The sequence below is a fragment of the Aquarana catesbeiana genome, linkage group LG02 (assembly GCF_042186555.1).
Source record: "Aquarana catesbeiana isolate 2022-GZ linkage group LG02, ASM4218655v1, whole genome shotgun sequence".
NCBI lineage: Eukaryota > Metazoa > Chordata > Amphibia > Anura > Ranidae > Aquarana > Aquarana catesbeiana.
The window spans coordinates 764,951,039-764,967,957 of NC_133325.1; the positions used below are offsets into that span (position 1 = coordinate 764,951,039).

At 45.1% G+C, this 16,919-nt stretch overlaps 1 protein-coding gene across 1 annotated transcript in view; it reads left to right on the plus strand.

Annotated features, from left to right (window-relative positions):
- The window catches only part of LOC141129299 (bromodomain and WD repeat-containing protein 1-like), a 189,139-nt gene that overhangs the window by 146,922 nt on the left and 25,298 nt on the right, over positions 1-16,919 (plus strand). Inside the window, exons 32-34 of the mRNA XM_073617246.1 lie at positions 6,883-7,008; positions 13,360-13,429; positions 15,861-15,899. Coding sequence (XP_073473347.1) covers positions 6,883-7,008; positions 13,360-13,429; positions 15,861-15,899 — 235 coding nt within the window. The remainder of the gene's footprint in view (positions 1-6,882; positions 7,009-13,359; positions 13,430-15,860; positions 15,900-16,919) is intronic.

Consider the following 16,919-nt stretch of genomic DNA (forward strand, 5'->3'; position numbering starts at 1 on the left):
ATTGGTATGACACAAAAAGACAATTCTGACACTTTCCACGAAATCTTCAAAAATGAACTGGGCAAAGTTGTGAGCACCCTCAATTTAATATTTGGTAGCACGTCCCTCAATGAGTTTCTTACATCTCTCTACTGGAATTTTGGACCGCTCTTCTTTCGCCAACTGTTCCAAGTCTGGAATTTGGAAGGGTTCCTTTTCCAAACTGTTTTGAGATCTCTGCACAAGTGTTCTATGGGATTTAGATCTGGACTCATTGCTGACCAGTTCAGTACTCTCCATCGCTGTTTTAAACCAATTCTGGGTGCTTTTTGGCGTGTGATTTAGGTCATTGTCCTGTAAGTACAGGGCTTTTTTCCTTTGCCCATCCTCTCTTCTCCAACCTGTCACCTAACAGAAAAGCTGGTAGAGGAAGTTTTCTACACAACTCACCTCTAACGGCTTCTCTGTACTAGCGCTGGGCACCCAGGGCTCCTACCCTCGAGCAGTGACGAGTGCATTGGGTCCCGGCACCGCAGCTCCCTGTGATCATTCCAGAGGCAACTTCTGTTCCTGCCGCCGCTACTCAGACACTGTAGCATGGAGCCGAGTAAAGAGCTCTGAAACTCCTCCTTGACTCTTTGCTACAGTTCTAATAGGTGGAGCTCTTCAGTCACACTGTACTGTGCTGAGATTAAAAAAAAAAGCCTGCGCATACCATGCAGAGCAGTGTCGAAATTCCTGCAGAGGGGAGGGAGCTGTGAATGGAAAAGGGGAGGACGACGGGGAGAGGTGGTTGTGCAGAAAAACAGGCATGGGAAGGTTGCAAGCTTATTGCAGGGGTGAGAGCTTGGGAGGGGAGAGTGGATTTGAGCAGAGAGTACAACTGAGAGAACTTTAGCAGAGGGCAGAGGTTGGGAATTTTTGTAGAGAGGAGAACTGGGAAAGAGTGGGTGGGGGTAGGGGGGATATGTGCAGAGAGGAGAGATTTAGTAGGTGGGGATTTGTGCAGGGAGAAGAACTTTGGGGGGGGGGGATTTGTGTAGAAAGGGTGCTGGGGGAGTGGGGGGGAGGAAAGCTGTGGGGGGGGGGGGGGTTGTGCAGAGAGGAGAGCTGGGGGGGGGGGGGGGATTTGTGCAGAGAGTAGAGCCTGGGGGGGGGGGGGGTTAATTTTCACAGGGAGGAGAACTGGGATTGGTTTGTGTAGAACTGGCGGGGAGGGGGATTTGTGCAGAAAGGAGAGCAGGGAAAGTGTGTGTGGGGGGGGGGATTATTTGTGCAGACCGTTGAGCTGGCGGAGGGGGGTGATTTCTGCAGTGGTAAGAGCCGCAGAAGGCAGGTTGTGGAGGGGGGAGCAGGTTGTGCAGAAGTTAGAGCTGTGGGGGTCGGTTCAGAGGCGAATGATTGGGGGGGGGGGGGGGTGCTGGGTTCCATGTTACATATTCCTAACCCCTAGACTCTGTATTCAGGGCTATATGTTGCATATTTCTGAACATTGAATGTAAGCACTATCCCTTTTGCTGATTATTTCTTGCGCCCTGTAAGCTACACACTTCTACCCACTGCACAAAACAGACTCCTGATCTCTGTGTGTTATGCACTCCTGGGTCCTGTGCTTTGAGTCAAGTTTTTGAGGTTAAATCAATTTTTCACCATTTTAACTGGTTGCCGGTGTGATTTCTATATTGTCAGCACCTGTTAATTGATACTGGTGAGTTTAACTTCAAATTATAGCAGCATCACAAACTTGCAATGCAGTTCTTTCTTACAGTGGTGCCAATAATTCTGTCCAGTCCATTCTTGGAATGTTTCAGATTCGGCTTTTTGTTTTTCCACTTTTTTGTGTCATACCAATACAAACAGAAGAAATGAGAGTGCCTTACAAAACACGAAAATGCCTAAACATTTGTAATTGCAACAATTTTCTGGGCAAAATGTTGCAATATCTGACAAATGCAGGGGTGCCAATATTTTTGTCCATGACTGTATGCAAAATCTCAAATAGTGGCACATAAAGTAGTAATACAGTAGATCTTAATTGTACAGGACACAGGCTTGGATATTTATAGACTCTGGGTTTTAGGTACTACCTTCAGGTGATTGACCACCAGCAAAGCTTTTCGATACGCTGCCTTTGGCACACCTCTATAACCCTAGCTCACTCCATGAGGTTTTTTTGATAGTTTCCTGTAGGTTATGAACCTCTTCTCCCCTGTGGTGTACTTTCTATGCTTAACTAGTTCTTATTCACCTCAAATTTCTCTTCAAACAACCAATAACTGCCGCCTTCTATAACAATGGAAGCTGTGCAACCTCAGTAATGCCTTGGGAATCTGGACCCTACGCTGTAGGGACAGCCTGTAATGTTGCTTTGGGAAAGCTTTGGTGGGTGTTTGGCAGGGGGACATTGCGGGCAAGTGGGTCCGCAACATAGTTGATTGAGGTTACAAGCTAGCATTTCAGAGCATCCCTCCTTTTGCTCTTTATGCTTTCAAATGTTTTTAAACCTGCAAAAAGACTGAGTGATCATCCTGGTCCAGAAGAGCGTAAAGATTCTACTCTAACCACTTAACGGTCCCTAGACCAAATGGCCATGTTTGCCCCATCCTGGACCTCCAGAGACTGAGTTTCTCAGAGTACAGAAGTTCCGAATGGAATTGGTCTGGTCACTGGTTGTCTCCTTGCAGCAGGAAGATTTTCTGGCATCTGTGAGTATTAAAGATGCTTATCTATGTGTCCTAATATTCCTACCTCACCAGTTGTTCCTGTGGTTTGAGATTTAAGAATTTGTGGCCCTGCCTTTCAGTCTTTGCACAGCTCCCAGGGTATTTACCAAGGTGCTAGCCACAGTCTTTGGGGCTCCTACATGCTCAGGATATTCCTTGTCCTGGCTTCCTGTGCAACTTACTTCTGAGGGAGCATTCCACTCAGCTTCTAGAGTTTAGTGGCAATCGAACAGTGCAGGTTCCGGAGAGCTTTGGATGGGTCCTGAACCTTCAAATGCTGGCCTTCGTCCCAACCAAAAGATTGGAATAGATAGGCCTGGTGTTGGAGTTAGACCAATTGAAAGTGATCCTACCCCAGGAAAAATGCCTGTTCTGAGCACTCAGGTTGAGTTGCTAAACTGTGACAAACCCCTAGATTCAGCTTTTCATGAGGGTACCTTTTACCCAGTTTCATTCCAGATCCCTCAAACTGAGTATCTTATCGACATGGGACAGGGGAACAGTCATTGGATTCCCCAATGTAGTTACACTTCAGAACAAGACTGTCTCTGGACTAGTAGATTTTTTCATAAATGCTGGAGATGGGAACATCTTTCCTCCCTCTGTCCTGGAAGGTCTTGATGATGGACTCCAGCTTGGCAGGCTGGGGTGGAGGTCTGGACAGTCAGTCCAAGGGAATTGGTGACCACAGGGGAAGTCATTGCTCATCAACATCCTGGAATTAAGGGTGATTCATCTTGTCCTGTTGCACTGGATGGTGTAGGTGGAGGTCCTCCCTTTTAAGGGCTCAGTTGGACAGTGCCACAGCAGTGTTCTACATAAATCATCAGGGAGAGACCAGAAATGTGGCTGCTCAGGATTCAGCAGATATTATCCTGTCTAAGGCAGAGCTTCATGTTAAACTGGATACATACTATACAATTTTCTGTAGACTTTTTCCTTCAGATTTACCAAAACCATATAATATGAGGTCAAACCTTAAACGTTTGGTAAATCTAAAGGAAATCCGACAACAAAATTTGTAAAGTGTTTATGGGGTCTTACTCTCTGCCATCCGCATTCCTGGCGTTGAATATAGGCAGGCAGACAACCCTTTTTCCATGGAAAGCACACATGGCTAATACTTTAAAGTGTGGGGCCCCCTGGATAGACTAAAATGCTCAGGGTAACATTGACCATACTCTACGCCCTTTATAGCCTACCTTAGTAGAGATTGCTGAGGCCTACTGGTTGGACTACTCGGGTTTATTTTTTTTTTTACATTTCTCCCTCCTCTCTGCTTTCTTGGATTCTTCTTCCCAGACAAGTACTTTTTCTTCATAGTCCCACACCCCCTTTTTTCCCCTCTTGCCTGTTAGTAGCACATCTGCTTTCCTTTTTGTTACCCAGTGAGCCCATCAGCCCAGCCAACCAAGAGCAAACTCTCCCTTATTTGGAATATCGCTTCAGAACTCTTTACAGCCCTATCTTGCTCATCTCGTGGAGTCTTATTGTGGTTATTTGCTTAGGCCTTTGCTACTAAACAGTACCTTGTTTTGTGACTGTTTTACTATGCGGTTGTTTGTCATTTCATACACTTAACTGCCTTTTGCATGCAGTCTATTTATATTTCTCTATGCGAAAAAGAAAAATCTTCAATAAGACCCCTTTCACACTGGTGCGGTTTGCAGGTGTTATTGCGCTAAAAATAGCGCCTGCAAACCGACCCAAAACAGCCGCTGCTGTTTGTTCAGTGTGAAAGCCCGAGGGCTTTCACACTGAAGCGGTGCGCTGACAGGAGAAGAGAAAAACTCCTGCCAGCCGCATCTTTGGAGCGGTGAAGGAGCGGTGTATTCACCGCTCCTTCACCGCACCTGCCCATTGAAATCAATGGGACAGCGCGGCTATAGCCGCGCTATATGAGCGGTTTTAACCCTTTTTCGGCCACCAGTGGGGGGTTAAAACCGCACCACTAGCGGCCGAATATCGTGGTAAAATACTATATAAATAGCGCTGTTTTACCGCCGACGCCCCCTGCCGGCCCAGTGTGAAAGCAGCCTCCGTCCTTTGTAAAAGAAAATAGGCAGGCAGATTTCCTCAGCCGTCAGTTGCCGTCTTCGGGGGAGTGGGCTCTTTACCCAGAGGTGTGCAAAGATCTCTGCCGATTGGTGAGTAATGCTGGTGGGTCTGGCATCATGTTCAATGCAAAGCTGGGCAGATTTATATCCAGAACCAGGGACCCCCGAATGTCTGCGGTGAGAGCTCTGATGACATTGTGGGATCAGTTATCCCTAATTTATTTCTTTCCACTGCTACAGCTTCTATCTTGTCTGCTTTGCAGGACACTGGATCCAGGTAGAAGGCGTTCCAGTAATTCTGAATGCCCGACCTGGCCCAGGAGAACGTGGTACTCTGACATCGTAAATTTGCCGGTGGACGAAAGTTGGATCCTCTCATATATTGACCTGATCTCCTGTTACAAGGTCTGATCCTCTATTCTCCTTTACAATTGCTGGCTATAATGGCATGGCTGTAAAGTCGGCGTCCTGAGAGACAGATGAACCCTTGATTTGATCATTCCTACATTGCTGGAAGCTAGGAGGTCAAGTTCAAGGAAGTAGTATGTTGCAGGCCACATTCTGGCGTTTCTGCAATCTGAGACAGGCCTTGAATACAATCAAGGGGCGGATTTCAGCCTTGGCGGTCCTCTTTCAGAGACCTATTGCTTTGCATTTCTTGATTGTGTGCCTTTGTACCAGGGGTCATGCGTATTGTTCCACTGGTCAAACTGTCGGACCTCAACTTGCTATTTTCTGTATTGCAGAAATCCCCATTTGAACTTATTCAGGACAGCACCTTGGTCCTTCTGATATGGAAGGTCAATTTTCTGGTTTCCATCACTTTGGCTTGAGTCTCAGAATTGTTTGCTCTTCTGAGCCTAGGTTGACATCTTTGCATTCACTGCCTGCCGCATTTGCACGGGCACAGCAGCCCATTAATTTGAATGTGGCTGCTGTAGCTACAGGAAATGCAGGGAAATGATCCCTGCGCCTTTTCATAACTGCAGCAGCAGGGAAACAGCATGGGGCTTTTTGCATTGTGTGGTTTTATGCACCTAAAAAAGTAATGAGCTTTCAGATGCGTGGGGTGCCATTAACAATTAAAGAACCACATGTTATGCCTGCGATTTTATATGCATTCCTAGACCCAAATAAGTGTGAACCTAGCCATAGAAGAACCTTTCCTGGTGTTTCACTGTGAAAAGGTGGTTTTATGGCTTCAGCCGTCTTTTTTACCCAAGGTGTCTTCAATCCATCTTTACCAGCATTGTTCTTCTTTCTGTCCTAAGCCTCAGATGACAGGGGATAGGGCCCTTCATACCTTGGATGTGGTTTGCGCAGTCAAGACCTGAAGTCTTCTGCTAGAAGCCATTAATCTGGTTCCCTCCTCATGCTTTGGTCACACAAGGAAGGGTCACGCATCTTCCAAACCTTGCCTTTCTCAATGGATCCATCAGCTTATTGCTCAAGCTTATGGTCTAAAGGGCAACATTTTACCATTTGCAGTGTCCGCTTATTCTGCCAGGAGTGTTGGTACTTTCTGGGCTGTTAGATATCAGACTTCGTAGCTCAAGTTTGTAAGATTGCTATTATCTGCGAACCACACGGGCCGTGCGAACAGTGGCAGCCGCGCATTAGGTGCGCCGCCCCCGTAATCCATGCGCCTGGTCCCTAATCTCCATGCAGGGCGTTGGACGCATGGATTACAATGAGGTGGTTATTCTTTCCTTTTTTTTTTTTTTTTGGTGCATGGGATTAGAGCCGGAGGCACTGCGACCTGAGCCCACCCTGTTGTGTGACATTAACAAATTAATATTCGCTAATGTCTTCCTGTTTCTCCTCCCAGCCAATCCTGGGTCCTGGGACCCCATTGGCCGGGAGGAGAAGCAACGGAGGGGGAAGCTGCCGCTGTAGCCATGACCTGCTTGGACTAGCTGCAGGGCTGCTGGGTTGCTCGGGGGGGGTGTGAGGGGTGTGGGTATGATGTGCGGTTGCGTCCCAAGCGACGCGGGGGGGGGGGGGGTGTCTATCTTAGACCCCCACCCCAATGTAAACCCTGAAGTCTTGTATGATGAGCTCTCACTGCCGTAGTTATGAGAATTTTAAGATGATCCTTTCTAATTTTAGTCTCTTTCTTATAGGAGGTTGTCTGCACTAATCTGGGAAGTGAGATATATTGAGCACAATGCCAGAACCTTCAATGAACCTGACAGCAACATTGTTAAATTGGCCAAGAAAATCACAGACCTTCTACAAAGATTCATCATGTAAGGATTGGCTGTTATATGGTGTTTTGCATTTTGAGTTTTTAAAGTATATCTAAAGCCAAAACTTTTTTTTTTAAATTTCTGTATCTCAGGGATATTTCCTTTCCTCAGAAAACAGTGACCCGATATCTTTCCCATCTGTGGAAAATCCCAACTTGGTTGACACGCAAACAAGAGCCTCCATTGGAATATTTCTCCTCTATTCATGTTCTGTTGGCGACTCAAAATTTTGAATTTACCACTCTTATTGCATTGGTGATTAGAACAACTGGCCTTCATTCACATCTAGGCGATTTGAATTGTCAGCGAAATCCCTGCGATTCCACAATCACGGCAAAACGCGAGACACATTTGCGATGCCATTATTTATCAATGGCACCAGAAATGCGGAGGGATCTCGTGCAAACAAATGTCCCGTGAAATCGCAGCAAAATCAGTCCGCATTTGTGGTGCCATTGGGAAATAATGGCATCGCAAACGCATCCCGCGTTTTGTAGTGATTGTGGAATCTCGGGCATAATCGTAGCGATTCCGCCCTCGTTGCAAATTGCTTAGGTGCGAATGCAGCCTTAAAGCAGAATTCCACCCAATAATGGAACTTCGACGAATACCCTCCTTTTAGAGGCATCCAGCTCCCATGTCCTCCCGGGGCTCCGTGGCACCGGAAGGAAGTTCACCTCTCCCCCCTCCCTCCCTGCAATCTTCTGGGACACGTCACAGGTCCCCGAAGATTGCCCGGCCAATCTCAGTGCGGCTCATGCATGAGCAGTGCATGCCCGACTGTGAAGCCACAGCCGGGCGCCCGTAGTAGTGATTGAGAGGAGCGGGGCTTCGTACGCCCACATCACTGAACCACTTTTTTTTGTAGCTGCTGACTTTTAAAGTGACTCATCAATAGGGACACAGACCGCAATAAAAATAGTGGTTCTAACACCGGTCCTCACTATCCAATGTTAAAAAAAAAAAAATACGTTTTTTGCCTTTAAATAAACTTAGTTTTTTTTTTCCCGTGTGGTAGCCCTATGGGGAATAGACTTAATATCTATCTCTCTTTTGAATTGTTTTGTAGATTAGTATTTTAGTCTGACATTCTAATATTTTAAACATACCTGCTTTAGTTTTTTTTTTTTTTTTTTCTGCAGCACCACTAGGAAACTTGGTCATCTGTAGGTGCTACTGAGTGGCTGTAAACACTTAGTATTAATGTTTTTCATGTAGTACATATTTGTATAATGCTCTTCTCTGTGCTACTTAAAGAAAAACTCCAGCCAAGCAGATAAATACACAGGAGAAAAATGTCTGTCTCAAGATGTGCATTTTTGTTCAGCCAGATGGGAGACACCCCTAGCAGTCAGCCACAGCCAGGTTCCTGGACCACTTTGCTGAATAAATCTAAAAGATCTAGTCTGGTCCAAGACTCTACCCAGCCTATGACTGTGAAAGACCAGCAGCACATTGATGAAGTTATCCCTGTGTATTCTCTTTCCTGTAAGCATGTTCATTGTAAGAGGTAGAGGAAAGTAATACTGTTGCATTATAAATGGACCCCTTTATTCTTATAATGACACAGCTGGCTTAAGTGGTGTTTTTATCTGCCTGGAGTTCAGCTTTAACCACTTGCTTACTGGGCACTTAAACCCCCCTCCTGCCCAATTTTTAGCTTTCAGCGCTGTTGCACTTTGAACGACAATTGCGCGGTCATACAACACTGATTTATCATTTTTTCCCAAAAATAGAACTTTCTTTTGGTGGTATTTCATCACAGCTGGGATTTTTATTTTTTGCTAAACAAACAAAAAAAGATGGAAAATTTTGAAGAAAAAAAAAATCATGTTTCATAGTTTGTTATAAAATTTTGCAAACGGGTAATTTTTCTCCTTCATTGATAGGCGCTGATGAGGCGGCACTGGTGGGCACTGATAGGCTGCACTGACGGGCACGGATAGGCACAGTCAAGGCGGCACGGATAGGCACAGTCAAGGCGGCACTGATGGTCACAGTCAAGGCGGCACTGATGGTCACAGTCAAGGCGGCACTGATGGTCACAGTCAAGGCGGCACTGATGGTCACAGTCAAGGCGGCACTGATGGTCACAGTCAAGGCGGCACTGATGGTCACAGATAAGGCGGCACTGATGGTCACAGATAAGGCGGCACTGATGGTCACAGATAAGGCGGCACTGATGGTCGCAGATAAGGCGGCACTGATGGTCGCAGATAAGGCGGCACTGATGGGGGCAGATAAGGCGGCACTGATGGGGGCAGATAAGGCGGCACTGATGGGGGCAGATAAGGCGGCACTGATGGGGGCAGATAAGGCGGCACGGAATGGGTGGCCTGAGATGGGTGGCGCTGGTGGGCACTGGTAAGCGGCACTGCTGCCTATTGCTATGTGGCACTGGCAGAGGGCATAGGTAAGCACTGAAGATCTGGTGGCACTCTCCGTGAGAGGGACTGATGTCCCTCTCACAGCCGCCGGTGATTGTCTTTTTTTTTTCCTCCCCACGCTGTCAGCGCGAGGAGAAAAAATAGCTGATTACCGGCTCTGTTGATGTCACATTATCAGCTGTCATTGGCTGACAGCTGATCACATGGTAAGGGGTTGGGATCGACCCCTTACTCTGATCTGTGATCAGGCGAGTCTCATAGATGCGCTGATCACAGAGCGCGCCGCACGCACCCTGCAGGGGGCACGCAGGCCGCTCGTGCACGGAACTACGTCAATAGACGTAGTCCCGGCAAAGCAGGTCTGCGCTGTAGCCGTCATTCGGCTATAGCGCGGATCTCTAGTGGTTAAGCATATCCTCTAGAAAAACTGTTAAGTTTTGCACTTAGTGTAGATAATTTGTATATAACTTTCCCTTCAACCCTCACTTATTCTGTTGCTGCTCAGAGGCAGTGCTATATGCTGGTTCTGTCTTTTTACAGCAGTGCTATATAAGCCTGGATTCACACTGATGTGATGCCAGACATCGCATGTGATTCGCACCTCATGCCTGTGCACATCGCATGCGATGTCTGTGCGATGCGAATTCAGCCATACAAATCGCATCGCATTTGCACCAAAATGGTTCAGGACCCTTCTTTTGGAACGCACTGGAATCGGATCGCATGGGTGTTCAGACCCATGCGATCCGATTCAACAATTCGCACTGTGTTCTGCAAACCGATTTGTGGGTGTCAACTTTGTATTGACACCCGCAGCGGTTTGCAGAGAGCAGTGTGAACTGCCTGCGAGTCAGGTGCGATGCGGAAACCTGCACCAGAATCGCTGTGGTTCCCGCATCGCACCAGTGTGAGGCAAGCCTTAGAGCCGGAGAAATGCCATCTTCTCTCGCATTTCTTTTTGTCCCAGTTATGTACGATTTAAAGTGTTCCTGTGCTGGCATCATTGCATAGCCCTATATATGGGTGTTTTTCTGAACGTGTGGTGGAGGACTGTATAAAGAAGGCCTATTGAAAAATATGCAAGTTGTTTAAAGTGGTTTTAAAGGCAAATTTTTTTTTTCTTTACCTCGATGCATTCCCTTTTTTCTTAACGCAGCCCCAAATAAAAAAACTATCGTGCAAGTAAGAAAGAGGCCTTAAAGATTTTGAATATTAATGGGTCTTTATGACTGACCCATTGCACTGACATACTGTAGTCATGTCACTGACATCATGAAGTGTCATGCGTGCAAAATCCAATCATTGCGCCATTTTAGTTGCAGTGCACATGCCAAAGTCCACATCCATATGAGCATAAACATCCACCTGTGCGTGTTTTGTATGTTATCTATATGTCACTGTTGCTGTGCCCCTGTGCCAGTTTGATTCATCATTCCAAAGTCACTGTCATTGTAACAGTTGCTATAAGAGTACTTGTGGGCCAGTCACCTCATATTACTTTGCTTTAAATGCAGGTACCAAAATATGAAAATTGTTTCCATGGCACGCTGATGTACCTATGCTAGTTAAAGGCCCATCATGCCATATTTACTAATTTCAATAATGTACAGTGCATCTGAAAAGTATTCGCAGTGCTTCACTTTTTCCACATTTTGTTATGTTACAGCCTTATTCCGAAATGTATTAAATTAATTATTTTCCCCAAAATTCTACAAACAATTAACAGCCTTTGCTCAATACTTTGTTGAAGCACCTTTGGCACCAATTACAGCCTCGAGTTTTTGAGTATGATGCTACAAGCTTGGCACACCTATTTTTGGGCAGTTTCTCCCATTCTTCTTTGCAGGACCTAACAAGCTCCATCAGGTTAGATGGGGAGTATCTGTGTACAGCCATTTTCAGATCTCTCCAGAGATGTTCAATCGGGTTCAAGTCTGGGCTCTGGCTGGGCCACTTAAAGTGATTGTAAACCCTCGTTTTTTTATTTTTTTTTTTAAATAACAAACATATCATACTTCCCTCCACTGTGCAGCTCGTTTTGCACAGTGTCCCCTCTTCTGGGGTCCCCCGGCAGCTCTCGCAGCTCCTCCCCTTATCAGATAACCCCCTAGGAGAAGCGCTTTCTCGGGGGGTTACCTTGCTGGCACGCTCCTGAGTCTAGCATTTCGAATGCCGGACTCGACCCTGGCCCCATGGTCATTGGATTTGATTGACAGCAGCGGGAGCCAATAGCTGCGCTGCTATCTATCCAATCAAGAGCCGAGACCCCGTAGAGAGAGGGAGAGCGCATCTCTGCCGGGGGAAATACGGGGCTTGGCTAAGTAAAACGAGGGCTGGGGGGCCGGTCACTGCCAGGTGTTTTTTCACCTTAATGCATAGGATGCATTAAGGTGAAAAAACACAAGGGCTTACAACCTCTTTAGGGACATTCACAGAGTTGTCCTGTAGCCACTCCTTTGTTATCTTGGCTGTGTGCTTGGCATCATTGTCCTGTTGGAAGATGAACCTTAGCCCAGTCTGAGGTCCAGAGCACTCAGGAGCAAGTTCTCATTAGGATGTCTCCGTAAATTGATGCATTCATGTTTCCCTCAATCCTGACTAGTCTCCCAGTTCCTGCCACATCCCCACAGCATGAAGCTGCCACCACCATGCTTCACTGTAGGGATGGTATTGGCCAGGTGATGAGACATGACACTTGCCATTCAGGCCAAAGAGTTCAATCTTTGTTTCATCAGACCAGAGAATTTTATTTCTCATGGTCTGAGAGTCCTTCAGCTGCCTTTTGGTAAACTCCAGGTGGGCTGTCATGTGCCTTTTACCTGTGGAGTGGCTTCTGTCTGGCAACTCTACCATACAGGCCTGACTGGTGGAGTGCTGCAGAGATGGTTGTTCTTCTGGAAGGTTCTCCCCTCTTTACAGAGAAATGCCGGAGCTCTGTCAGAGTGACCATCGGGTTCTTGGTCACCTCCCTGACTAAGGCCCTTCTCCCCCGAACGCTCAGTTTGGCCTGCTCCTAGAAAGCGTCCTGGTGGTTCCAAACGTCTTCCATTTAGGGATGATGGAATCCACTGTGCTCATTGAGGCCTTCAATGCTGCAGAAATGTTTCTGTACCCTTCCCCAGATTTGTTCCTCCGTACAATCCTGTCTCCGAGGTCTACAGACACTTCCTTGGAATTCATGGCTTGGTTTGTGCTCTGACACGCACTGCTAACTGTGGTACCTTATATAGACAGGTGTGTTCCTTTCCAAATCATGTCCAATCAAATTTACCACATGTGGTCTCCAATTAAATTGTGGAAACATCTCAAGGATGATCAGTGGAAACAGGATGCACCTGAGCTCAAGTGAGTATTATGGCAAATGCTGTGAATACTTATGTACATGTGATTATTTTTTTTCTTTTTGGTTTTTATTTTTAATAAATTTGCAAAGATTTCAAAAAACGTATTTCACGTTGTCATTATAGGGTATTCTTTGTAGAATTTTGAGGAAAATTAATGAATTATATCCCTTTTGGAATAACGCTGTAACATTACAAAATGTGATAGAAGTGAAGCGCTGTGCATACTTTCCGGATGCACTGTATTGCCTGTATTGTATTGCCTTGAATATGCATTCAGCTCATTGTATGTTCTGTCTCTGTCTTCATACATGACATTTTCTCCCAGGTCAGCCTTTTTTTTTTAAATTAAATTTGCTAAATCTCAGTCCCTGCTCTTCATGTGAACTGCTTTTTGTCCCTGCATTAGAGTTATACAGTTGGTCATTGCAGTAGTGATGTACAGTTGCTGTATGAACTCAGGGCAGACTCCTAATAGGACTGTATTTTGAATAGCCCTGCATCTCTCGGGTAATCCATTTGTGTTTTTGTATGTGTATTAATAGTTTGGCCCCTATTCACACAGATCTACATTAGGAGCCCTAAAACAAAATGAAAACATGATGAAAGGCTTTGTTTTGCAGGGACAGCAGCTGTACACGCATTGAAGACCTGTGCAATACTACTGAAGAGCAGGACTCCTGTGATGGACAGGTAACTTTGTGCATTAATTTAAATTGTGAAGCGCTACCTAACCCAGGGCCTATAGCACTAGACCCTTGTACTGTAACTCAATAGTGACTCTTAAACAGTAATACCTCAGATTGCGATTTAACGCTGTTTACGAGTGTTTCCCAATGCGAGCTATTTTTTAAAAATCCTGACTCGGTTTGCGAACGTTGTCTCGCAAGACCAGCAGGATTCAAGCCAATGGGGTGTGCAGTACTGCATTTGGCCAGAGATGCGGGGGCGCCGGTGAAACTCGGAAACACTCCGTTCCCGAGTGTCTCCGAGCCTCTCCCAGTGTCTCCGAGTGCATCCGAGCGGGCTCCAAGTGTCTCCGGCGCCCCCCCCCCCCCCCCAATCTCTGGCACATGCATACGATAGCAGGGTTTTTTGAGGTTGTAGTTGCCCTGTACTGCAAACAGGTTCTATAATCACATTGATATCTAAATTAATTTTACACCTAATTCAAGCATTACTTGTGACTGTTCACCATTGGTCAATGCAGACTTTCCCTGTGCAGATCTTGCAGGTGAGCACCAGCTATTACCAAGTTTTAGCTTCACTCATCTGCTGAGGAATGGAATGGCACTTCCAGGGGCTCAGTGTTGCATTCACAGATAGGGCAGTTGCTTAATCACTCCAGCTCTGGAAGATTTTCCCCCCTTCATGACCAGGAAATTTTTTGCTATTTAACACTGTGCTACTTTAACTGGCGGTTGCGTGGTCATGCAATGCTGTACGCAAACAAAATTTATATTATTTGTTACCCACAAATAGAGCTTTCTATTGGTGGTATTTGATCACCACTGGGTTTATCTTTTTTGCACGATAAACACAAAAAAGAGCATTCATTTTGAAGAAAAAAATTTCATTTGTACGTTGTTAGAAAAACATATCCAATAAAAAAATGTAAAAAATCAGATTTCTTCATACATTTTAGGCCAAAATGTATTCTGCTACATGTCTTTGGTAAAAATCCAATAAGTATATATTATTTGGTTTGCGTGAAAGTTATAACTTATACAAACTATGAAATGTATACTGGCATTTTTTTTATATACTAATAGTGACTTTATAGTGGGACAGCAGGCAATCTGACACTAATGGCCCATACACACTATCCGAAAATCGGACAAAAAATGTCGCTTTCGAAACGATCGTACGATAATTGGATTGTTAGTACAGAGCTTTTCGAGAGACGATCACGACACTTCATCCGATATCATCTGATGGGACAAACGAAAATGTTTCTCGAATGATACCAGATTGTAAGATTTTCGTATAATCAGTACAGTTGTCGTCCGAAAATACAATAAAAATACACTTCAACACATGACTTCCGATTTTTTTTTAAATTCTGTCGTACGAGAGTTTTCGTAACTTTAGTAACCTCTCCATTTTTGATATGCGACTAGCATACAAAAAAAAAAAAACGGACGATCTCTGGTCCGATTTTCAGATGGTGTATACAGGCCATAACTGGCACTTTGTGGGAACTGGCTAACTGCCACTGAGCTCTCCAGTGACACTAATACAGTGATCAGTGCTAATAATATACACTGACACTGTACTAATGACACTGGCTGGGAAGGGGTTAACATCTGGGGCGATCAAAGTGTCAACTATGTTCCTAACAAATGTTAATGTGTGCTGATTTTATTTAGCAATGTGCCGTTTTTTTTCCCCCTTTGCAGGGAAACAAAAACCGGCACATTGCCGCTGTCAGAAGACAGCTTTGTGTTTACATACACAAAGCTCTCTCCTGTCACTCGCTACAATGATCGAAGGGGCCTGGCCATAAATCATTGGCCGTGAACCGCTGATCGGCATTTGCTGGACCTACCCGGAAATACTGAATCGTGTGTGTGTATGTGTGTGTGTGTATATATATGCACACTGTAGTTTTACTGCTGCAGTCGGCACGCGGTTAATGATCTGTTCTAAGAAATTTCCATTTTTTGCTTGTCGCTCCCATAGTGGAGATTGCAGGTTTTTTCGTTAAAGTATATGTGAACCCTTACCTTGTGTTATATATATATATATATATATATATATATATATATATATATATATATATATATATATATATATATATATATATAAAAAAAATTTCCCAGTGAATAGCTGTGCAGGGGGTGGTGGAGTGGCAGCACAAGCCAGAAAACTGATCATGCTGGGATGAAGGTGCTCTCCTGCCTAGCAGGGCCAGTTTGAAATGGGAAAGTAGAGGGACTGGCACGAAAAAGAGGTATTTCACACAAAGGAAGCAATGCAAAGAGGGCGGGATACTTTAAAATACAAGCACATTTCAGGAATATGGAATGTTGGGGTAACATTCTTTAAGCAGTTTGGTAACAGTTTGTCGTTTTGGATGTATACATTGCAGCCCACTATCTGTTGTTTCTTGTATATTTTTCAGGAAAATACAGTTGATCAACCTAGATCATCAGGAAACACAGTAAGTTTTGTAGATCCAGAATCTTTAGCGGCAGAAAATGATCCTTGAGTTGCTTTAATTTTAGGCATCATGAGCATGGCAGGTTGAGGCATCTGACCTATTTTTGCACCTAGAAGAGAAAGCTGCATTCAGCGTGTAGAGAAAATAGCGGAAATGGAGAATTTAATCCATCAAGCTAAAGAGAACCCGACGAAATATCAAAACGTGGGCTTGCTATTTACACTTTCGAGACTCCTGAGATTTCCAACATCTCTTAAACAACTCATAACTTCACCACACAGTGTGAACAAGCAGACGTCTCCCACACACATCTTCATCCACAGCAAGGATAGAGTCCCTGCCACCTCCACCTACCCATTCTTAACCATCCCTCGCAAAACGAGAGCCCCCCGCACATCACTTGGGGGAAAAAAAATAAAACCCAACACCAACCTTCGAATGTAGGGCCAACTTAAAGAAATTATATAGGTGAGCTTCTCTACATAATTGTCTATTGCCACAGGTTAGCCCTACAAAACCCTTATAAACACGAAGAGGGTCAGCTCCACCACTGCGTAAACCAACACTGATGGGTCATCTCAAAAAGACAACAACCGCCCCCTCCCTCACACAGTTTGACCCCCTTAGGGGTGTTGGGATTCGGGTAGGATTGCATTGGTTCACCTGATCCTCTAATGCAGACTCTCCAAGACCTCACAACAGAGACTCCTCTGATCACAATACTCTATACACGCTACAAATGCTCTTCATGTCAGATGTATGAGTACATGTACCGAATTTATCAATTGAAGTTTCTGTTGCTCTTGTCTGTAAACTTAAAATTTAATAAACGTTTGAAAAAAAAAAAAAGAAAGCTGCAACATGCAGCTGCCCACAGTAATGGGTAGCTGTACGCAGGTATACACTATGCTTGCATAAACTCGAACACGGTTGTAAATCCCCAAGCACAGCTTTTTTTGCGTTCCTGGATTCACTCCTGTGCACGCATTTATGCAAGCAAAGCATATATCCACATACAGC